This window comes from Acyrthosiphon pisum, chromosome A2 (genome assembly GCF_005508785.2).
Source record: "Acyrthosiphon pisum isolate AL4f chromosome A2, pea_aphid_22Mar2018_4r6ur, whole genome shotgun sequence".
NCBI lineage: Eukaryota > Metazoa > Arthropoda > Insecta > Hemiptera > Aphididae > Acyrthosiphon > Acyrthosiphon pisum.
In genome coordinates, this window is record NC_042495.1 from 81,775,501 (window position 1) to 81,799,616 (window position 24,116).

Below are 24,116 nucleotides of genomic sequence, written 5' to 3' on the forward strand. Positions count from 1 at the left end.
ACAATCGTACATATTTTCATTGTTTACCCGTACAGCTGATATCGGGCTGTATATCAGTGTAAACTGTAAATATTAAATAGTGTAAAATACCTATGCGTAAGACTATACTAAATACTTATTTTCATAAAATATAAATTTTCGTGATCGATACCATGATAATATTACATAAAATATAATATATCAAGGCTCTACGAATCATTATGATGAATGATTTTAGCCTTTAAGGAAACCGTTTTATTTTTACTGTTCTGTAACAATAAACAAAAATGATGTTTTCGTGCACCTCTCACACTGTCGTATTTTATTTAATATTTATTTTTTTAAAGTTTTATCATCATACCGATACCAACTATATAGTGAGTGTCGGCTATAATAATTTTAGTGACATACTGTGTACAGGTAACAAGTACAATATTATGAGTTGTCCTCATATTTATTACTTTGTTCCGCTACGAATTCATGATTAAAATTATTTTTGAAACATTATCGATTTTAACGTACTGTTCTACACTTCTTTTCTTCTAATATAATACTATAGACTATCCCTAGTTACTATTATAATTTATAAATTATAAAACTATTATATTATTAATTCAAACGCTCGGCCCGCAATTGCCTTAGGATGTCTTGCCTCCAAAACTCCCAAAGTCCTAACAGACCAACCATAGAGAATAGAGCACTAATCGTAACAGTTTTATTATACATTGTGCCATTGTGGCGTGTTTATTGCATACATAATATACATCAGCTATATATTACTATTATTTATGATTTATTATTGTTATTATTATTATTTTGCGCTGTAAGTGATAAATGATAATGACTGATAAGAAATAATATCAAAACAAATATTTAAATTTTTAAGAACTGTGGTCTATACTATTAAATAAACAATCGAATTGACGTTTTTTTACACAGAAACCGAATACTGGTGCGAGAAATAAGAGATAGATCGTTTTAAATACATATCCACTTTTCAATGTCCATACTTGAGGTAGGGCTGTAGAAGGTCATTTTTAGGTCTTCTAGGAATGTCAAATTCTGCAGACCGTGACCAATGGTGTTGTCACTACAACAATTGCTGTGGATTTTGGAGAAAGTGAACAGTGTCCTTAGCACAGTTGTCCTGAACTAGTCATGTCATTTTTACGTGGATCCACAAATTATGTTTGGTGTACTACAAGTGTGCTTGGAAAAGGTGCAACTGGTGCGGTCTACCAAGGTGTCAATAAACACAACGGTGAACCAGTGGCTGTCAAAACTTTTAATCAATTAAGCCACATGCGGCCATTCGATGTCCAAATGCGCGAGTTTGAGGTGCTAGAGAAGGTTAAACATGAAAATATAGTAAAGCTGTTAGCCATTGAAGAAGAACATGAAAGTCGTGGAAAAGTTAGTGATTGCTTTTCATATTTTGATGTTATATTAAATTACTAAAGTTTATTTTGTTATAGGTCATTGTTATGGAGCTATGTACAGGAGGGAGTTTATTTACAATACTAGATGATCCAGAAAACACATATGGCTTACAGGAAGATGAGTTTTTATTAGTCTTAGAACATCTTACGGCCGGTATGAAACATTTACGTGACAATAATTTGGTACATAGAGATTTAAAGCCTGGTAATATCATGAAGTTTCTGAGTGATGATGGTCTGCCTATTTATAAATTGACTGATTTTGGAGCTGCAAGGGAATTACGTGAAGATCAAGAGTTCATGTCGTTGTATGGAACTGAGGAATATCTCCATCCACATATGTATGGAACTCAACATATTTTGTGTTTATTTTAAGTTATTTGCAAATATATTTTTTTTTCAGGTATGAGAGGGCTGTTTTACGTAAACCAGTTGCAAAGACATTTGGAGCTACCGTTGATTTATGGTCGATTGGTGTTACTTTGTACCATGTAGCTACTGGGAATTTACCATTTAGACCATATGGTGGGAGACGAAACAAAGAGACTATGCATTATATAACAACTGAGAAGGCATCTGGAGTTTTATCAGGGGTACAAACATCTGAAAAAGGTTCAATAACATGGAGTAGAGATTTACCAAAGAACTGTCAATTAAGTGACGGCTGTAAAAAGCTTATTACACCGATTTTGGCCGGTCTCTTAGAATTAGAATCTCAACGAATATGGAGTTTTGAAAAGTTCTTTGCTGAAGTTACTAAAACATTAGATAGAAAGCTACTACATATTTTTCATACCAATCGTGTTCAAAATATACGTGTATATTTGCATCCTGATGAAACATACGAAAGACTTCAGTGTTTAATTCAAGATCAAACTGAAATATCTCCTGCCAATCAAATACTTTTATACAAATCTACATACCTTCTAACTGAAGTAGGATTAGATCTTCCTGGTAGGTCTTATAAGCCAACTGAAATGCATAAGCCTATTTTGCTGTTTAGTAAAGAAAACAATAATGTTACTTTGGTAGCTGATGGCGATGTACCTAATTTCCCAAAATTTCCAGATATGTCTCTACCAAAACTAACATCTGTAGACAGTGATGCAGGACTTGCTAAAACTGCATGTAGTGTAGGACATGTTTGTAAAAAGCGTGTTGAAAAATTGTCACAAAACAGTCAACTAATCAATAAATGTGTACAAGTATTTACAAAAATTGTAACGGAAAAACTGAAATCTGTATTGAGTAAGAGTGACCATTTACAAAGTGTGTTTAAATGTACAAAATATCTTGTAGAGATTTCTGTACGAGGACACAAAAGTGTTAATAACATGATTGGAATCAAGAATATATCTACTGAATTGAAAGATGAGTTAGAAAAATTAAGTGATGAGTTAAACAATAGCTTAAGTTTGGCAATACAACAGTTACATCAGCGGTACGTCAAAGAAAGGACATTAACTAGAGAATGGCAATCAGCAACTAGATCATTTAAATGTCCAAATAAAAATAGGGCTCCTGCAAGAATAAAAACGCTAGTGGAAAGATTAAGGGATTCATGGCAACATTTGCTAAGAGATCGTGCTACACGTAGTCTAACATATAATGATGAACAATTCCACGTATTAGAAATAATTAAGGTATGTCATGGTAATTACTAATTTGAATTTAAGAATTAAGATTTTAAATTACTTGATTTTCTTCCTTAAATAGTTAATCGACTTCATTTTAAAAAAGATATCCTTTCAATTATATAAGTTTATTTAATTTGAAAAAATCATTTATTTATTTTGTTATATGATTTTCTAGATCACAGAGACCAGTCGTAGAGCTCGAACATTGCTAGATACAGATGTTCAGCCTGTAGTCATGCAGTTGGCTGATTGTATGGCAGATTGGTACAAAATGGCACAGACTGTTTACCTGCAGGCACAAATTTTGGACAAGGATTTTGATACATTTGAGCATCGCCTGCTTGGATTCATTGAGCGTGCAAATGATACAGACGCATCATTTCATGATGGTCTCGTAAATGTTGCTAAAGTAAAATTTACATCCAGTGGTGCCAAACATGCTGGTCGTATTAGTGCTCAAGATATTCAAGCATTGAGGGCCAGTTTACGAGGTCTACGTGATATTGATGACCTTGTATCTGATATTAAGGGAAAAAATGAAATGCTCAAACATATAACTGAGCCTAGTAAATTATGCGACTGACTTATTGTTTTTGAATAGTGAATATTAAGTATATTGTAAATAACTTATTTATACAATGTTTTTAAATTTAAAAAATATTTTTTGTCTAATCCAATTAATAAAATCATAATTGATAATATTGAAAACAGCTAATATATTCTATTTTCATGTATATAATAAAAAAAAAAATATTAACTAAATCACATCCCACGTCTTACAGGTTTAGGATGCACTTTAAGTTTGACTGGTTTGCATAAATCAACAATACATGGCTGTGTTGGAGGTAATACATGTGCCAGAGCTCCTTCTGTTTCGGTCAGATCAAATGCTAAGCTCAGCTCAACAAAACATGCTTCTGACCATTCAGAGCGGTGTGATATCAATGCATTAGTATCAAGTAGATAATATGATTCTAAAAAAAAAAAACATTTAATATAATATTATGACAAATACTACTACAGGAATTTGTTTATTTATTTTAGACTAATTTTAGAGCAAGTTATGAGTATTTTAAAATTGTAAATTTCAATTATTATACTATTAAATTTTTTATTAGACTAAATATTGATGGTGTGAACACATTTATAAAATCAGATTAGATTTTATATCAAGTCATGAAAAGTATACTTGTTTTGTTGAATCAAATCTCATACTTAATGTAATTTAATTTTTAAGATTATTAATTGTAATTACAATAGGTGGAATCATTTATTATAAATACTTTAGATCGCTCACTAGCCCGTATTTACGCGATGCAAAATATTGACGAAAAATGGATGTGGGTGTTATGGAGCGCTGTCGTCGCCCATAAGAAACTATATTTATAATCAATGGTAGAATATACAATATAAATTCTATTGAATTTCACTTACCATTACTCAGATTTACCAGACGCAAGTGATTTCTTGGTGGCATGATTAAATGCGTTTGTTGATCAGGATATTTAATTTTTAAGCGCAATAAAGATAATGAATCTGTTTGTAAACTATATAACTCTGCATTTAATGGGATAGGAAGGATTAAACCTGCTGATAACTTATGGGTAGTATCTGGTCCACCCTGTGGACGATTAATAACAACCTTACACATTTTGATCTAAAATAAAATAAAATAATTTATAAACGTATATTGTCAGATAATTTATTATTATCTTATTATGTATAGGTTCTCACGTTGGTGTTTGGTTTTGGTGGTGGAGTAGGTTCAGAGTTTTGTAATATGGGTAAAAGTAATTTAGCCACAATTCCTGGTTTTGATTCTTCTAATTGAGATAATTCTTTAAAGACCACAGAAGTGAATGCCTCGAGTTGTAGATCATGTTCACTAATATATCTAAAGATTGATTAAAATATAGTATTATTTTTTGACAATATTAAGTTATTCATAAAGATAAGTTATTACTAGTGCTCGGATTTTAAAGCACAATTTTTAACAAAAAAACGCATATTTAATTTAAAAAAAAAAACAAAAAAAGCATGACCAATACCTAACCTAAACTAGGTATTTTATTGAATAAAAAAAAAAAAATTAAAAATGAATTTAATTTAAAAAAAAAGTAACTGTATTTTGCTAGATTTGCAACTGAAACAATAATAATCCAATAACTATTCAGTCTGTTTCGAGGATTTTCCATTTCTAATTAATTAAATTAAAACTTTTTTATATTATTAAAGCTCGGATTTTTATGCAAATGCATATTCTTCTACATTTGACTTAAAATAATTATGATTAAATATCTTGACGTTTTGTAATACGTAGATTCTGCTATACATTTTTTTTTTGCATATTTGAATGAAAATGCATATTAATAGCATATTTCTGTATAATTGCATAAAAGTTGCATTTTTTGTTAATAGTTGATAACATTTTTTTTTTTATACGAAAATCGTCGACTTTCGAATTTGAAAATATAAAAAGACATTTTGTAACTTCATGTTGGTACTCGTTCCAAAATTAATATTACATTTTTGTTATTATTTTGTTAATTTTGTATTTATTTTATTTTTAAGAATTGATATTTAAATCGTATTTGTTTCACGTAATATATTTTTTAACACGTTGACTGCGTACGTCTTTTTGCAGTTTTCACCCAGTGTGTATGATTAAAGAAAAAACAAAATAAATAAAACAAAAAAAATAAAGAAACTGCTTATAACGACATATGTATACATATTTAAAAACATATTATGCGTTTAATCCACGCTAAATAATAATAAAATAACATTTAGCCATGCATAGGGAATATTAAACCATTTATTTTAAATGTAAATTCAAACGCGTTGCTGAATGATCTTCATGATGCTAAATGGTGTCAGTACGCATTTTACGTGTTTTAATTGTTTTAAGATGTTCAGTTTATTTTAACACACAAAAAGAATTTTTTGCATATTTTTGAATTTTTGCATAAAAATCTGGGTCCTATTTATTACTATAGCATAATAAACATATGTAAAATGCCACAGCTGCAATAATTGCAAAAAAAGCAAAACGGTTTATTTTGTATCAGAATGACATGAAACGAATTTATGTATAAAAATTACATTTTTATCTTATATAACAAAAAAGAAGCATATTATGCTTTAAAATCTGACTAGTTATTACCTATCAGCGTCCTTGACAACAAAGACAATTTATAATTTTTTTTATTAAAAATTGCATTAAAGTAATATTGTATATTATGTTACTACTTCAAAATTCATATTACTGATATAAGTAATATAAATTATAAATAACTAGAATTTATATTTTTTATGAAATAATTTTACATATATTATGTGATAATGTTGGATTTTAGAATAATAACAACTATTTAGATATTTTTTCCTCAAGACAACTTTACCTTAAATCTAAAAGAATGTACTCCACTAATTTTAAATAATAATGTAGTGCTCCACGTGAATATGACAAATTCAATAAAAAATAAAACAGTTTGTATTTCGCCGCATCAGTTGCATCTTATTGCGAACAGTGTGATTAGAATAGAAATTGGCGGACTTGCCGGATTCACATAGGCTACGGTGTAACCCTTACCAAATTTAAACTTAATAAAATACCTGGGAATACCAACATTAAAAGACTCACCTGGAAAGATCATACAAACAGTAAAAGAAAACAATGCAACACACCTTTTACTACAACATTTGTTTTCTATGTACAATCCTTAAGTTTAAATGTAGCTCCGAAAACAAAATACTTATCTATAAAGCTATTGTAACTCCTATCTGGTGATATGGCATGCAAATCTGGGCCTAACCAAAATCATCAACTATTCATCCACTGGAAGCATTTCAGGCAATTATTAGTCTGTGACTAATTATTGTCTGTCTTAAACATAAATTTACACAATGACTTACATATCCCTACACATAAAAAACTAGCCCACCATTATAACCGTAATCACAACGGACTTACAAGTCACAAAAATCCTCTTATCTCCAAATGTCCACTCTAACATCCCAAAAAATCATACTAGTAGGCTAAAAAAGAAACTGGCTAAGTGACGTTTTAACAAAATACATATTACTTTTCACTCATAATTATAATAAAAATAAACTATTATAATATGCTTTAGAGGTACTACCAATGGGTTTGTCTCCTCTCTCTCTCGTGTTTTCATGTATATTTGTATTTTTATTTTGTCATTCATATAATTTACTTATTGTTATACTGTTATTATAGAATTTAAATATTCTTTTAAATAAAAAAAAATATTTTTTTATTATCTACTTACTTAATTGTGTCTTCTAACTGAGTTAAAAAATAATGACTTAGTGCTCTGGCCGATTGGTTTGTAGCATTAACAATATATACGAGGAGCAGTGCTATAACCTTTAATTTGAATTGTTTTATGCTAGCTAATTCTTGAACACTCAAGCCAACAAATAAGTACTGCATTCTGAAACATCAAACGATTAAACATATTGATAAGATTAATTAATTTAGATTTACATACTTTAAAGTATTCTGTAACAACTGTGAAATATTTGTGCGCACATTATTTGCTTGATGAGTAGAAACAGCATTTGAATAAAATGTTTTATTATTATTATTCAACACTTTATTCAATAACAGTTGACTATGCATATATAATGCACTAAGCTCTGCTGTACCATTAACAGACTGATCAAGTTGAGCCAGTCTTATAAGATTATGATAGAAGGTTTCCAGCAAACTAATTTTCACTTTTGTGCTACCTTTGACTGCAGATACTTGATTGATTAGTGATTCAAGAAGTTCAAGAGATTTAGGCGAGTCTGACTCAGTTGATCTTAATTCAACTTGGCTTATTGATAAACGTCCACCTAGCTAAAAATATAAACATATATTTTTAAATTTTTGTTATTTATTAGAAGATTAGCTAAACATTTAATAAAACCATGATGTTTCCAAATATTAATTTTAATTTTTAAGCATATTACTATATTTTTTAATAGTTTAATGATATGTTAATCCCAACATGTGTATTGTATGTCATTAATGATACGTACTTAAAATAGATGGTGTTTATGTATTAGGGTCTAGTGATGTTTGTATATTAATATTATTTTGTCTACGGCTATGTCATTGTGGAATTTAGATTTATGTGCATTTAATTGGAAAGCATGGTACATCAATACATTAGTTTTGTGTATTAATTAATCTATAGTATTACATTTAAAAAAAATACATTAAAGAATTAGGTTTACATAGTCTAATACCCAAATTCTGATACTCTGGACTTACTTCCACTCAATTTGACTAGCAGTAAAAAATAAGTGTTGCATAAAAAAGAAACATTGAAACTATTCGTAGTAAAGAAACCAAATTTAAACATGATAAATAAGACAATATTTTCAGTGTCACATTTTTATTTTGTTGATTTCATTAATGAGAAAAAAAAAAAAAAAAAAAAATGGTAAGACAGAAAATATTGTTTTCTGTATCATGAATAAATTTGGCTTCTAATTATAAATATAGCCTGAATGGTTATTTATCACAAAAGATGTATGGGTATGTGGTGTACTCTTAACAGTTACTAAAGAAATTAAATCATAGTTATTAAAATTTAAAATATTTTCTTACTTGCAAAGATGGAACTAAATGAGGCATAATATCTCTTAAGTAGCTATAATGTTTAATGGTTTTGTCCTCTAGTAAAGATATAATAGAATTACACTTGGATGCCGCATTAAATACTAAAATCAATACACTTACATCTATTTTATTTGTCAAAGAAAAATTATATTATTTGTTTGATCAATAAAAAAAAAATCTAAAGCAATAAATGACATAATGACGTATAAATATTTAAGGATACACGATGGTTCTTCAACATTAGGTTCAGGTGTTTCAAACATAGGATGAATGGCCAATAATTCAGGTACTAGTGCCAATGTTAATGTTGGATGCCTAAGACCTAAATTTTTCATACAATTCCATATAGATTTTTTGTCCTTAAAAAAAATATACATTAATGAAGACAATTACTTATTATTACCAAAACTTTTATTTACCTCTGGATATTTTTTCAAACTTTCAATTAATCTGTTAGTGCACATCATTAATCCTTCTTGATTCAATAGTTCAAACGATGCAAATATATTATGTAAGCCTTCACGCACAACGCTCGATGAGTCCTAGACATTTATAAAATTATAAAAATATAAAATTAAAAACAAATAACGTATTTATACTTCAATCACTGCTAAAATAATCTCCACTTGATCATCACGTAGTCCAGACGCGTATGAAAGTTTCACAAGACTTTCAATAGCTATTAAGCGTACTTCTTCGATTTCGTCATTAAACATATCTACTAAAAACTCCATTGCAATCACTGCAAATTCTGAATGTCTAGTTGCCAATGAACACATAGAACTTATTGTGGCTATACGTACCTCTGAATTTAAAAACTTGAAATATTAATAACAGATTATTATTTTTAAATAATTATACTATTACCAAGAAATTCATCTTCCAAGCCATGAAGATAAGCGCCACTAGCACCTGTACTAACTAAACTAACTTGCTGTGCATCCAGCATCTCTTGAGGAGTATCTTTAGTGCTTAATGCACTCATCATAGCTGTACCTTTTGCTAAACATTCCCAAACACGTTCAATAGAAGTTCGTTTTCTCTATAAAACGTAGCCACCATTGATTATATTTTTAAATTATATTTATATTTGAAAAACAAATATTTACACGCAAATTAGACATTAATGTTTGATCCAGTGTTTTTAACAAAACATTTGTACTGACAGACAGAAAAGATCCAAGAAGCTTTGCAGCTTGAGTACGAATACGGTAACTTATATCAGTCATAAAATTACATATATTTTCAAATGCTTCATCAGACATTCGAGCCATTTCTTCACCATTACTACCTTTGATTCTTCTATTAAAGTAAACAATTAGTTTATACATTCAATAACTATATATTTTGAGTTACTTACTCTTCAGGATAATAATTTCCTAAAACTGAAATTACATTTAAAGCGGCTTCTCTCACCATTTCATTATCATCATTTATAACTGAACATACATCTAGATACACAGCAGGGTTTAACCTTATACCTCGGTCATGTAAACGAACCTAAGTATGACAATATTAAATTATATTATGATAAGAAAAAACGATTTTAAACTATAAAGTGGTCCTAAGAAATCATAAAATCAATTTATTTAAGGGAAAAGAAACTCAAATTAATATTTTAACAAATTTGTTATTACGTATAATATTGGAATATCTTTGTTGAAACACTGAATAATGTTTAAAAATTTAAAAACTAATTTATTAAAGTATGACTTGCATAAACTTATGGAAGTAATACTTGGAAAGGCGCTAACAAAAAACAAAAAGTTTAATCATAACGCTAACCAAGTAGTAGTATACTTAATAAAAAGGTACATGATGCCAATTAGCGTCATTCAGTATGTGCAAACAAAATTAAATGAGGTCATTCTGTGTCATCCACAGTGGATGTGTTGAATTTTATGTAATTAAAATTTACATGCATTCTATGAAGAATTCAAAGGTGTAGAAATTAAAATACTTAGGATAATTTTTTCTTCTGATGGGCACAATCTAGAATTTTTATTTTACATCTTAATGTATTTTTTTTTTATGATAATTGTTACAAAAAAGTGTATTGTAGTTGAAGGAGGTATTAAATAAAATAATCAAGGGAACTTCTACACATTAAAATACAAAAATATGAATACCAAATGCATTATTAAACCTTTGTTTATTACCATTGTATTAAAAGCATTACTCCTTGTTTTTGCATTGTAATGTTGTGTATAACTTCCAATTAGTTTAAGCATTTCAGAATGAATTTCCAAAGAATCTTGTGGAATTTTCACTGGCATCAATTCACCTATTACCTCTAAACTCTCACATGTTATGTTTGGTCTATAATCTCCCAATGTCTATAAAAAGTATAAATACATATTTTTATTTCATAATCTTTAATAATTAATAACTATGAAATAATATTGTACTTTTTTAGCATAATTAGTGAGTTTCAAATGAAGAGCCATATCATGGTTCATACGTTTTCCAAGTGCTAATAGTGTTTTGAGACCACTTGTTTTGATCTTCTGTGATTTAACTTCTTTCATTAAAATAAATATTTCTTCAACAATTTTGTACACATTCTATAACGAAAAATTTTTTTATACTTAAATATATATTTTTTAAACTGCAATAGTCAATTAACATACATCTTCACTAGTTTCGTCTGAAGACCCAATAGCTGATAAAACAGAAAATATTAATATCTTGACAGTAGAATCTGATTGAAGTTTGAAATTTTCACTGAGTTTAATTAAGATGTTAGAGATATCTGAATCCTAAAAATAAATTATACTTACATAAACTATAAAATAATTTAAATAAACTATACTCTGTATCATTATAAAAATAACTCTGCCTTCAGTCACTAAATTTATAATATTTAAAAGTAGATAGACACAAAATATTTTATATTATATGTCATTACTTAGTTACATTTGACGGTAAATTATTTACCTGAAATTGAAGTTGTTCTAATATTTGCAGCAAAATTTGCACTATCTCATTTGATGTTTTACGACCACTTATTGTGTTTACTAATGATAGGGTAGCACCAGTTGTTAAAGCTGACAATTTAACTAGACATTTCAATTTTTTGACTGGTGGTTGTTGCTCCAACTATAAAAAACAAAATGTTTGGAAATGTTGATGGATGTCATGTAATAAAACTATGAACTATTAATAGTAATATTGCTTACCACTTGTGTGCTATACTCAGCTAGTGCTCTTTTTTTTAAAACTGCTGCCATGATATTATGAATGTAATAAATAATTATATTATATTATGAATGCATCAACTATCTTAGTACATCAGCTTTTTTTACACAAACTAACTTACTGTCCACTGTCCACTGATTCACTATCAGGCATCAGCTATATCTAGTCCGTGGTTTGTGCTTTTTTTATAATGCCATAATGATAACGATAAACATATTATCATTCGAATACAGAAAATTCAGGTTCTTACCATTTACCATTGATATACCATTTTATTAAATTAAAATGTATAGAGAAAATTCAATTTTTATATTTTAATATGTGAAAAATAAATGTTTGTAATTCGTTATTAATTCGTTAATTCATTAGTTTTAATTAATCCTTCAATGAATCCTGAGCTGAGTTTAAAACATCTTTGTAAAAATTAAAAGAAATTCAAAATGGCCGAATGTTGATATTTCAGTAATCCATACATATATATATATAAATATGCCTGCTGGAATAATATTTGTGTGTAGTGTGTGTGACTGTGTGTGTATTAGTTTGTGTTGATGTGCGTGTGTGTACTTTTCCTCCCTCGACCCTCTCTGTAATTGGTATCTGTTAGTCTATCTCTCTTTCATCTTTGATTCTATGGATCTTTCGTTTCTCTTCTATTATTATTGTTTTTTTTAGATACAGTAAATCAATTGTATAGTACTTTGAAAAATTATTTGAATACGTATTTTGTGTGAAAATAACTATATCATTCTATAAATTTCATAGTGCGAACGGCATGCGCCATAGTGTCGTGTGTAGTAAGTGTTTAGTGGTTTCATAAATGACAACGCTAACGCATTCGTTGCCTGGTAAGAAATGTGGCCGAATTATAGTCATTTAAATTATCTTTGTCGATAAATCTATCAACTTAATGAGCGATTGAGCGCTTAAAATTGGCCCCAAATCATCCCCTGTAAATAACCCATTCGAAATATAAAGAAAATCAATATTATTAGTGATATTTTATTAACTGTTTTCCACTTTTTATTTATGCATATGTAGTATACATAGTATTTTTTATTATTTTGTTACAGGCACAGACTTGAGTAAAGTCATACAAAAACGAAGAGCTGGCTCTATAGGGTAAGAATTGAATGTTTTCATTTTTAAGTTTCTCTTTACTGTAATCTTAATTGCTTTGTAAACATTAGTAGGATACCATTAATTACTTAAATATCATACTCTATATTATATAAAATTTTATTAAACTTGTAAGTATATTCATTTGTTGAAATATTTTAAATTAAACAAATATGAAAATAAAAAAAAAAAACTCAAGTTTTGAACAGTATGTTTCTGCTTAAATACCAGATTCATAAATATGCAATTGGTAGAATAAAATATACAATTGGTGTTATTGTAAAAATTATGTTTTTGAACTTATAGAAGAGGCACAACTAGGACAACACTTTTTTCTCCCATAGGTAGGTGTACTCTCTACTAAGTTTGTATATTATTTGTAAATGGATTATTATAATTGTAAATTTACATTAATATATAGGTACATTTATTAGTCAATACAATACAATTTTATTTTAATACAAATTGTCCATCTTTTAAATTATCTACTTCCAATACATCTATAGTTATTCCTTATTAAATTGACAATATCTCTTTCAATATTAATAGCCAAATTTGAAAAATAATCTTGCAGCATGCCTCACATATGCTTTTAGAAAATTTGTGTCTTATTGAAGAAAGCATTTTTGTGATTATTATTATCTAATATATAATTGGAGAAGATTTAGGTAGACCATACCTACTTCTCACCAGTGGCACATAGTTCAGTTAAAAAAAAGTGGATTCAATTCTTATCAAAGAACACTAACTTACCTAATTCATCATTCAGATGATCAATCATCATGTGAGGACCACACATGATAAACTGTAAAAGCCACAACACATAAAGAAGCTGTATTTTCGCTCCCAATTTGCACAACTTTGTTAAACAAATTAATTTAAATTTTATTGTATACTTATATCTATTTTGTTAACAGTAATTTCACAAACATTTTGATTATATTATGTTTGAATACATTTATAATTTATTTAGGTACCTACCTTTTTTTTTCTTTCCGAGTTAATCGTGGGACGAAGGAGGAACCACGTTAGCATTACTTCTCCTCCGGTCCACATCGTTAATTGATATAAAAAAAAACATAGTTAAACATCAGCGACATCGGGCCTAACCCCCATGATCTGGCAGACTTACCTCAGCGAACGCTGGTAAGTATGTATGCGTTGCTCGGAGGGGGGGGGGAGATATAGATAATATAAGAAATAATTTTAGTACTTTACAATAATATACTATATTATATTAATTTATAAGATGTGTCAACGTATTTTAAAGAAATTCTTAACAAAAACTAAGTGTCTTCTAGGTCTTAGGGTAATCAACAGTCAGAGTCTATTCCAATCCCCCCTAAAAATAAACAAAAAATAATTGTAGTATTATTTTCCTTTCTGCTTTGCTGTATAGTAGTTGTAATGGATGTATTATATTTGAATGCACTGATAATCCATTGTATACGAAAAATGATTCTGAGCGGTTAGCATAGTCCTTATAACATTATTATTTTTTATTCGTTGCTATGGTGATAAACAAATCGTTAGAAATTAATATTCCATTTTTAGCGGTTTTTTGTAATTTGTCAATAGTTTTTCTCGACGCTTTCTAAAACTACTTGGAATTTTCAATTTTGACCTCCTAATAGTACCAACTAGGTTCAATTTTCTATCAGAAAAAATGTTAATCTCAAAAATCGAAGCATGTTTACTATCCAAAATGTTGGTGACACACAGAAAAAAAATAAAACACCATTGTAAAACCAATAAATTCTTTTGCTCCGCTTAGAATCTAAAATGTCCCTAGAAATGTACTATGTACCTATATATTATTTTCTTAGTAATACTGATAAATAGTTATCGAAAGGTTAGATATCGAAATACCTACTCCAAAGAATATTGTACATCGGAATATGAAATTAATAATTATGCAACTGTAAAAAATTTTAAAAAATGATAAGTATATCAATTAAAATATAATGAATAGCTTACATTTTTAATGTTGTTGCAGTGGTATACAGGATTATTAAAAATTTTAGTACTTTCCTCTCTTTTTTATGTAGGTACAATGTTGATTCATTTTTGAAACATTTAAAATGTAATAACACTTAATTTTTATTTTAAGTTTACTTTATTTCATTTTATACATTATAAATGCAATCATTAATTGTTGATCTATAAATAATATGTTATACTAATACCAATAAAAAAAAAAAAAATGTAATTTTAATTAAGTGAGATAACAAACAAATTTATTGACATATTTATCAAAATTAATAAAACATTAAATTATTTTAAACAGTAATTAACAAATAACAGTTTTGGCTCAAATTACTTTTTATTGTACAAACTACAAACTTATAAAAGTATAAAATCTTTTTATAAGAGTTATTTCACATTTTTAACTAGTGTTAATTGAGTATACGGTATAAACTAATAATAGTTCTATCAGACTAATTAATGAATGTCTATATGCCACTTCATCATCATCAATGACTATAATTATGCCTTATGATAGTTGATTGATTATTAATGAAATTGTAGTTAGTTATTCATAATATGTCATTACTAGCTGAATAACCCGGCGTTGCCCAGAAAAAAATTTTGATTAGTTTACTCTTTTTGGGTATAATTTGCTGTGCATATGGAAGGAAAATCACATATTTTAATTTTTAGCCATCCCACGTGGCATTGCTGGTGAGACTCGCTTATGGTTATGTGAACAGTATATGATCCTCGTTATGATCAGATAGGCAACCTACCTGCGGTAGATTGCGGACACAGCGAGGTGGGTGATAAAATAAAACCTATATTAGTATATCTTTGTAGTTGAAAAAAATGTTTATACAGAGTAACTAAAATAGTATTGAAGTCATAGTTGATCATCCCAAATTTTTAGGAGTGTTTAATATTTATATATTAATATATTTTCGGGGTTATTTTATTTTCATTTATTTCATTTTATGTGTACGGACAAATTGGCGTAATTGTACCTAGTTTTGCATCCAAATGCAACCATTAATAAACAAAAAAAAGTTTCCGTTGTGAATCTTAAAATTCCTGTATGACACCTCTTTAAAATATGAATATCAGAAAATCCTTTCTTATTGCGTATCTAGATCATTAAAGGAACCACTATTCCAAATATAAAGTATGTACATTTTATATTTTAAGACCAATGTTGGATATTTTAATTAGATATTGCTTGATAGACGGCTCCACTATTGTTTTCACAACCCCTAATTTTCTCTTTTAGAGGTTGAATATCCAAAAATCCTTTTTTGGACACCTACGTCCTACATTATAATAGCTATCTGTATGCCAAATAACAGTCCGATCCATCCAATGGTTTGAGCTGTGCGTTGATAGATCAGTCAGTCAGCTTACTGTTTTATATATACAGATGATAAATATTAAATAAAACAATTAGTAAATTGTATATTAAATATACAATATATTCTATGTAAACATGAATCAAGTTCATGAAGAACATTACCCTACCAACTGTATATCTCAACAAACCCATTGACATATCTGCCTGATTGATATCCATATTTTAAAACATAAAATGAGAAAATGTTTTTCATATAGATTGTAAGTTGTAACTTATAAAATTTTAAGTTAATTTAGGATAATGATATTGGTTTATAAGTTAAATTTGAATTTGTTCAACACAATTATTTACAGAATTTGAATCATTAATATTCTAAACTTGCATATAAAAATATCATGATACCCATTTGTTTAAAATAATTAGATGTTTTAACTTTAAACTATAATAATAAATTCATGAAATATAAAAATTATTAATATTTTAAACTTCATGTAGTTTTGATTTTATAAAAATAACTATTTCATATTGATGTTATATTCAGAAAAAACTCCAAAGATGGGAAAATTCCAGTCATCTATTTAAAATCAAAACGTAGCCTAAGGTTCTATAGAGCAATTACCTTCCTACCTACCAATTGTTATAATTGACATCACTACAGTTATTGCCTTCTCTTAGTTTCAATTTTGTTTCTGGTTAACAAACCCTATTATTACATGTGCAGTTTCATAGTTGTTCACCATTATTCATTTTTTTTTTCTGTAGATTATATATTCAAAAAAGGAATTTACATTCTTCATTATAAGAAGATTATATTATAGTATATATATTTAAAAATCATTATAGAATGGCAATTGACATTATTGAATTTGATATAGGTACTCAACTATATTATATTACTATAATATGTATAATGTATATTCTTAGAGGGGAGTAGATAACCACTATGCTGCACAGTAGGTCTCAAATATAACTCATCATTGAGCAATCCAGTATAATGTACGTTAATGTATGTGTTCAATTTGAATCCGATGATACATCATTGCATACGAATAATGGTTCTGAGTAATGATGATCCGTCAGATTATTTTATTTTTAAGTATATTTTATGATATATTTATATTGCTATTAAAATGATGTATTTTACTATTAATAATTTGGTTTTTGAAAGCGGAATTGTGTGTTTGAAATATATATCTGTTAAAATTTTCAAGTATGTTCCTACAAATAATATTTTTTAATTACAACATTATAACTTAAATTGTTATTCCGCTTTTTAAATATTTATTTTTAACCTTATTATTTAACTTAAATTAAGAATATGCATTTGTATTTTCTACTTATTATTATTTGTTATGTAAAGATTTACATTTTGAGTATAATATTAAACAAAAATGTTGTTAAAATTAAATTAAATGTTTGATATTTAATCAACCAAAATACATTAAAATAAACCCAAGTTATTTGTAGAGCAACTATATTTTATTTACCCCTTTCACTGCTACACTATTTATCTACTGCAACCTGTGTATGCTACGTAAAATAAAATATTAATTATAATTTTTTTTTACTTTTTACTTTTTAATTTTTTTTATATGAATTTTGAGATCTATATGAGCTAATTATTAAAATACACAATAATGCAAACCAAGGTTTCCTAAGCTTGTACGGTTACTGGCAAATGAGAATATTATAAAATATAGGAATGTAATTGTACATCCAAAGCAGTGAAAGGGTTAATATTATATTTAAGTATATAGTAAGATTTAATCAAATATTTTAACCTCTGTTATTTTGTTGTTTTTCTTGAGTTATAGAACACAATTGAATACAAGTTGAGTTATAGAATACAATTGAGTTGTACAGTAGGTTAGAAATGTTCAGTAGAAAGGAAAAAAAAATGGAGTATTGAGACTACTGTTTTTACTACTGTATAGGTACCTACTAACATTTGTTTTGTTGTATTCCATAAATATTCCATTACATTTTTTATCACTAGGCTAAAAAAACATATTAAATTGCATCTTACACATCTATTATAAATACAGCATCAACATTACATATACATGTAGTTATAACTAATAACTAATAAGTAATAATAATTAGGCAATATAGCCTATGAGAAAATTAAATTTGAGAATTCTCAATGTACATTTTTAGTTTTGACGGCAAACATGCAATATGACTTCTATAGCTACCATATTTTGGATAACACAACACAAACAAAATCTTATGTTGCTTAGTTGAATGTGTTTGTTTGGTAAACAATTGCGTTTCAGAAGTTTATTGTTTTAAAAAACAAACTGTTAAAAAACATAAATCTATGATGTATTATTCATTTTATGAACTGTATTCAATTGATATCCATTTTAGTTACATACCAAATAAGGAATATGGATTAAGTTGTATTATATAAGTATGATGTTATTGTAAATATGTTTTGATCTGAAACTAAATAGTATAGTTGAATAGTATGATTAAATATATCTAGTTATTATTAATTATTAACTATTTATGATAGAATTTATATTAATCAAAAATCAAAATATTAATTTATCATTTATATTTACGAGTAGGCTTAAACATTTTCTTTAAAGTATTTGTTTCTAAATAGAGCGATAAATGTCATTAGTTTTATAATTGTGTGTGTATTACTAATCGATTTCCTAATTTGTTTATTTTGTTTATGAACATATATTTGCAATAGAAATGTTCCAACTAATATGGTCGTATTTTTAAACCTACACCGCTACACATGTCCAAATCCCTATTCTTACATAACTTCATAAAACTTAAAAATCGTACACAATTCTATCTTGAATCTTAATAATGTAGTGTACCTACAGTGTCTTTATTGAAAATATCGCATGGTACAAACCAGGTACACTAATAGCGCTAAACTATTGGGGTAGCTTATTATTATTTTAATTTTAAATATTTATATTTTTACCAGGTCCAGGTCAAAATTTTTAATAAGTTGTCTCCAAACTACAAGATAGTATTACCTGCTTTAGATTTTAAAGAAGAGATATTATATCATTCATCGCTTTCATAAAACAATTGTGCATAGCAAAATATACTTATATATACACGTTCAAATGTACTACATACCCCCATAGTAATTTTTAAAACATATTTCAATTTATTATGACATTGTTTATGATTACTTTGAGTCAGTATTATGATAGAAAAAAATTTTTATTAAAATTTCTAAAAATGTCTTTTTTTTTGTTTTATGGTCCTTAGGTACACGATATATAAGAAGCCGAATCAATGTCGAAACGATGTTTTGATTTTCATCTCAAGTTCTTTTTTGAACTCATTTTGAGCTAGCTATAGGCATACGTAATTTTCTATTTTTATTAGTTTCTTTGTTAATGTCGATAAAAAAATGTTCACTCTGTTAAAACATGAAAATTTAATATAAGGATCCTTATACGTTGTTTTTAATGGAATTTAAGTTGAGCGTAGATCCACAATAATTTTTTAAGAGCGTCTAAACCGAGGTCTAAAGTTATAATCACAAAAATGTGCAAATTATTTTGAGTTAAATTCATAAAATAATGTCTTTTTATACCTAAGGTTTGAATAAATAATATAAGATTTCTCATAAGCTTGTTTACCTGAAAGTCAAATTACGTTTTTATGAGCGTTTGAAGTTCAAACTTTTAACACATTCGATATGCACTCATTTTCTCATGGAACGATTTCCTTATACCTACCGCAGTTCTAATGCCAGTATAATATAGTCTATTCAAAATAAGAGCACACAAGATTTTTGTAGCAAAACCGGTTTTGACCATAGTCGCCTGGTGTCTGCTGACAGACCGTTTTCGCTCAGAATCGTTTTTCGTATACTATGATTTTATATCATTCAATTAAAATTTAACACACCTATTACAGTGACTTCTATATAGACACCTAGTTTACAGCACAGCATTCTCCACTTGTCTCCTTTTTTATTTTTATAAATTAATAAATTTGAAATGTGGCTCAAAAGATCCAAAGTTGTTTAAGTACCAAATACCATTTGTTTTCAAAATTATCATCGGTGTAAAACTCAACTTGGTAGGCTAAACTCTCATTAAGGTCTGATTTACAAATTTTTCCGTGAATTTTCCATAGGCGTTATAATGTGATATGTGCGTGTGAGTACGGAACGCTTACCCCGCTTGTTGTCGATGGATTTAAAATAGACTTCATAATAAATTGAAATATGTTTTAAAATAATCACTGGAGTTTAACTCAAGTCAGCAATCAGCAAGTTAGAACGCATGTAGTAGGTGTAATTTGTTGTGCGGGACTCCTTAAAAATGAGTAATGATATTTATTCAAAACCGAAAATGTTAGTTACCTACGAAATATTACATAGTTATAATACTTTACGAATCGTAACTTAATAACTATAACGTTTTCAATGATTGTCGCCGACAATAGGAAAATAGGAAAAAAGTCGTTCTGCTGTAGGGTAGTTTCTAGTGTAATTAGCGTTATTAATTATTGAGTAGGTTTACTTGGATGGATGTGTTAAATTTGAATTCATTAATTATTGTTTACAAACAATTCTCAGTGGTAACACTGCTGCAGCTTTTTGATACACCTATTTATAAGGGTATTTTATAATTTATTTAAATTGTAATAAGTTAAATAACTAATAAGTAGTTTATTTTTCCATAAGTAATACGTTATTAATTATTGCCAAAAACATCTCATGTACCTATTACACATTTATTAGTATCTTATGTCATAATCTATTTTTTTTTATTTATAAATTAGTATCACATAGGTAGGTATCGTATATAACAATGCGGATAGGTTTATGTTAATGTAATTAGCTTTATATTAGACTTAATATATTTAAAATTAATTGAGCCGGTAAAAATAAATGTATAACGAAAAATACTTTTGCAAGTGTCTACAGTATTAATATATTTTGAACATAATAATGCACTGAATACCACCTACCTATATAATGTCTTAATCGACAACATATAATAACTAAAATTATTTTTTTTTGTTTACATTTACTACCTAACAATAAAATTAACGTTCAATTTGAATTACTATAAACTTAATTTTGAACGTTCGTTTCTCCAGCACTTCCCCCCACCATATTGAATTTCAAAATTTTTTTTGGTTACATATTTAGCGTGAATTGGCGTGGCTAGTTTTGAAATTTGCTTGGCACTAGGTCAAGTTTAAAAATTTAAACTAAGTGTGGGGGGGGGGCTGTAGAAACGTTTCTATAGCCTCTCCTCATCCGAATTTTGAATTTTAAGGATTTTTTTATGTCTCAATATTTAGCGTAACAATTGGCGTGGATTTGCGTGACCAGCTATTTCGAAATCCTGCATTCAAAACACCAAGTATCAGGGGTGTTGGGTTTACGGTTTTGAAATAGGTCACGCAAATTCACGCCAATCGCACGCTAAATATTGGCGTTGAAAAAAATTCGAAAACGATTTTTTTTGTCGTTTGAGGGGTGAGGGGCGGAGAAATGGCTAAAAAATGGTAACGCCTCTGATACTTTGTGTTTTGATGCAGGGTTTCGATATAGGTCACGCAAATCCATGCCAATTGCACGCTAAATATTGGCATAAAAGAAATGCTAAATAGATTTGCTGTTTGTGGGGAGGGGGGGGAATTGACAATCAAGGGACAGTAGAACACGTGTAGCTCCGTTGGATTAAAAATTGGAGTGAAATGACCCATTATCAAATTAAGAAGTAAAAATAGGCAATCACATAGGCTTTTTATTATATTTTAATTTTAAAGCGAGTTATGAATATTTTAGAATTGTAAATTATCTGTACATCTTATAATTCTTGGAAGCTCAGAACAAAATAGAAGGAAGCACAAATAAATTAATCAAAATAATGGGACTCAAAATAAACGAGAGCAAGGTAAAATATATGATCATAAGTAGAAGCCCAAGAATTTTGCAAAATTTATCAATTGATGAATATACATTTGAACAAGTAGAACACATTTTAAATATTTAGGGGTAAATCTGAATAGTAAGAACGATATGTATTATGAAATAAGTAAATGCGGAAAATCGAGGATACTATTCAACGAACAAAATGTTAAGCTCTAAACTCCTATCTAGAGAAACCAAAAGGAAGCTATATATCTTATACATATAACCAGGGCTGGAATTAAGAATGGGGGGGGGGGGCTGGGCCTACCTAAGTAGATATTTTTTTTAATATGACCTAAAAGAAGGTCCTTGGAAAAATATATAGTCTTATATACAACACGGAAACATGAAAGGAGAACAAATGCAGATACTGAAAGACTTTATTAGGCCGAACATTCAAAAAGACTGGAATGGGCCAGACACATATGGAAAGATAAAAACATGCACCAGAGGACGACCATGTCAGCGCTGGTTAGATCGGGTAAAGGAAGATTTGAACCAAGTGGGGGGAAAAGCAAGTATAGAGGATATGCAGATAACAGACAGATGGGAGAATTTAGTAGAAGCAGCTAAAGGCCTTAATGGCCTTTAAAAGCTATATATAGCAAAAAATGTATTTTCGATATGATGTAAAAACAACTTACAAAGGAACTTTATATCCAAGGTTTTTGACTCGGAAAAATAGTATATTGTGTGGCAAGGGCGGGGAGCGAGCTATTTCAGTCGCGGGCGATGTGTGCGGCACGAGCCGCTGGCGAGGTTCGCATTTCGCCCAAGACTGAAATTTCCTTTCTGCACGAGCCACACATACTATTTTTTTGTCATGCCTCTGCCTTCAGCGATCACGGCAAAGGTAATGCAGGGATCTATGCAACAACTATACTATAATTATACGACAACAATATTTCATGAAAGAAACGATTTGGATTTATTTATTTTAAGTTTCACGCGTGGAGGTTATAATATGATTATAAGATGTTACCAAAAGTTTATGTTTTTAAAGATCGACGACCGTGATATAGATTTCAGTGTCTGTGCAGGTTATACGCGCGTGAAATGTGTGCGCTGCACTTTTGGGAATTTCCACTTTACCGCCCGCTGGACGAAAATAGGACGCTTTCCAGCGCTTCAACCGCTATAGAAAACCAAACTTTCGGTGCAGGCGTGACAAAAAAATATTAAAAATCTTTAAATCATTTTCATTTTATGAAATATAAATTAGTATAATAAATACGATGTTTTTTGCCAAAAATGAAATCAACCTGTATACGTTAATACCCTAGGTAATGATCATAGTAATGTAAGTTAAATAGCAATACCTATCGAAAAAACATATCTTGAAATATTCTTAATATTATACTAATAGACTGATCTCTCAGAATCGTTTTCCGTATACATTTATAAACCATTGAATTCTAGTATAACACATCCGCAGTGACCCATTCGGCACCTACTGTACATCTGAGTGGTACCCTCTTGTCCACATTTTTTCGTTGGTTTTTTACCAATTAATTGAAAAATTATTGGGGATTAAATTCCCCATAAAGCACTATCTATAATCTAGATCCAATATTCTACCAGACAACAATGTCAAAGCTGATTATTGAAGCATTTTTACTACTCGTACTTTAAAAGGTTATGACAATTTTATTATAAGGTAACAATTTAAAAATCATCATCTCGAAATCTAAAATGAGATTGTAAAACCAATTTTCATTTTTTCCTTCACTCTGTTAATTGATGTACTGACTTGGCTTTTCTAAATATATAAGAGTTCCAACAATACGCTGCGGCTTTCACAAAAATATGAGTGCTATAATAATATGTCTTTACTAAAATTTAAACGGAAATTAATAATATTTTTGATTTAAAT

General features: G+C 28.5%; 3 protein-coding genes across 6 annotated transcripts in view; 2 read left to right on the forward strand and 1 right to left on the reverse strand.

The window, feature by feature from the left end:
- The first annotated feature begins 833 nt into the window (after positions 1–833).
- On the forward strand, positions 834–3,763 carry LOC100168269 (serine/threonine-protein kinase TBK1). The gene is made up of 4 exons (XM_001946149.5): positions 834–1,392; positions 1,455–1,759; positions 1,822–3,061; positions 3,231–3,763. The coding sequence occupies exons 1-4, from the start codon at positions 1,138–1,140 to the stop codon at positions 3,636–3,638; spliced, it is 2,208 nt and encodes a 735-aa protein (XP_001946184.1). The 5' UTR covers positions 834–1,137; the 3' UTR covers positions 3,639–3,763.
- On the reverse strand, positions 3,748–12,057 carry LOC100160668 (integrator complex subunit 4). The gene is made up of 17 exons (XM_001944908.5): positions 11,870–12,057; positions 11,628–11,789; positions 11,321–11,449; positions 11,099–11,254; positions 10,850–11,026; positions 10,051–10,190; positions 9,800–9,992; positions 9,558–9,732; positions 9,290–9,495; positions 9,110–9,232; positions 8,914–9,049; positions 8,679–8,812; positions 7,570–7,922; positions 7,348–7,512; positions 4,790–4,949; positions 4,490–4,712; positions 3,748–4,029 (listed from the first exon to the last, which is right to left on the reverse strand). Exons 1-17 carry the CDS (start codon positions 11,918–11,920, stop codon positions 3,818–3,820), a joined length of 2,895 nt encoding a protein of 964 aa, XP_001944943.1. The 5' UTR covers positions 11,921–12,057; the 3' UTR covers positions 3,748–3,817.
- A 399-nt stretch (positions 12,058–12,456) lies between these two features.
- Positions 12,457–24,116, forward strand: part of LOC100167507 (aryl hydrocarbon receptor nuclear translocator homolog) — a 40,195-nt gene continuing 28,535 nt past the window's right edge. For 2 of the 4 annotated variants that reach the window (XM_008181881.3, XM_029490354.1), the window contains exons 1-2: positions 12,962–13,010; positions 13,981–14,153. Coding sequence is in view for 2 of the 4 variants with exons in the window: in XM_016802057.2 (XP_016657546.1) it covers positions 12,709–12,736; positions 12,962–13,010 (77 nt within the window). In the remaining 2 variants the exon portion in view is untranslated. Of the gene's footprint in view, positions 12,737–12,961; positions 13,011–13,980; positions 14,154–24,116 lie in introns of those variants that run through there. The other 2 variants (XM_016802057.2, XM_008181880.3) reach the window with 2 other exon arrangements.

Bases quoted from the DNA above. Each gene is read 5' to 3' on its own strand.
- LOC100168269 (XM_001946149.5), top strand. From the start codon at position 1,138: ATGTCATTTTTACGTGGATCCACAAATTATGTTTGGTGTACTACAAGT. The intron at 1,393-1,454 runs GTTAGTGATTGC...ATTTTGTTATAG, and splicing joins AACATGAAAGTCGTGGAAAA to GTCATTGTTATGGAGCTATG. The intron at 3,062-3,230 runs GTATGTCATGGT...ATGATTTTCTAG, and splicing joins ACGTATTAGAAATAATTAAG to ATCACAGAGACCAGTCGTAG.
- LOC100160668 (XM_001944908.5), bottom strand. From the start codon at position 11,920: ATGGCAGCAGTTTTAAAAAAAAGAGCACTAGCTGAGTATAGCACACAA. The intron at 9,733-9,799 runs GTAAATATTTGT...TACGTTTTATAG, and splicing joins CATTAATGTCTAATTTGCGT to AGAAAACGAACTTCTATTGA. The intron at 4,713-4,789 runs GTGAGAACCTAT...ATTTTATTTTAG, and splicing joins CACCAAAACCAAACACCAAC to ATCAAAATGTGTAAGGTTGT.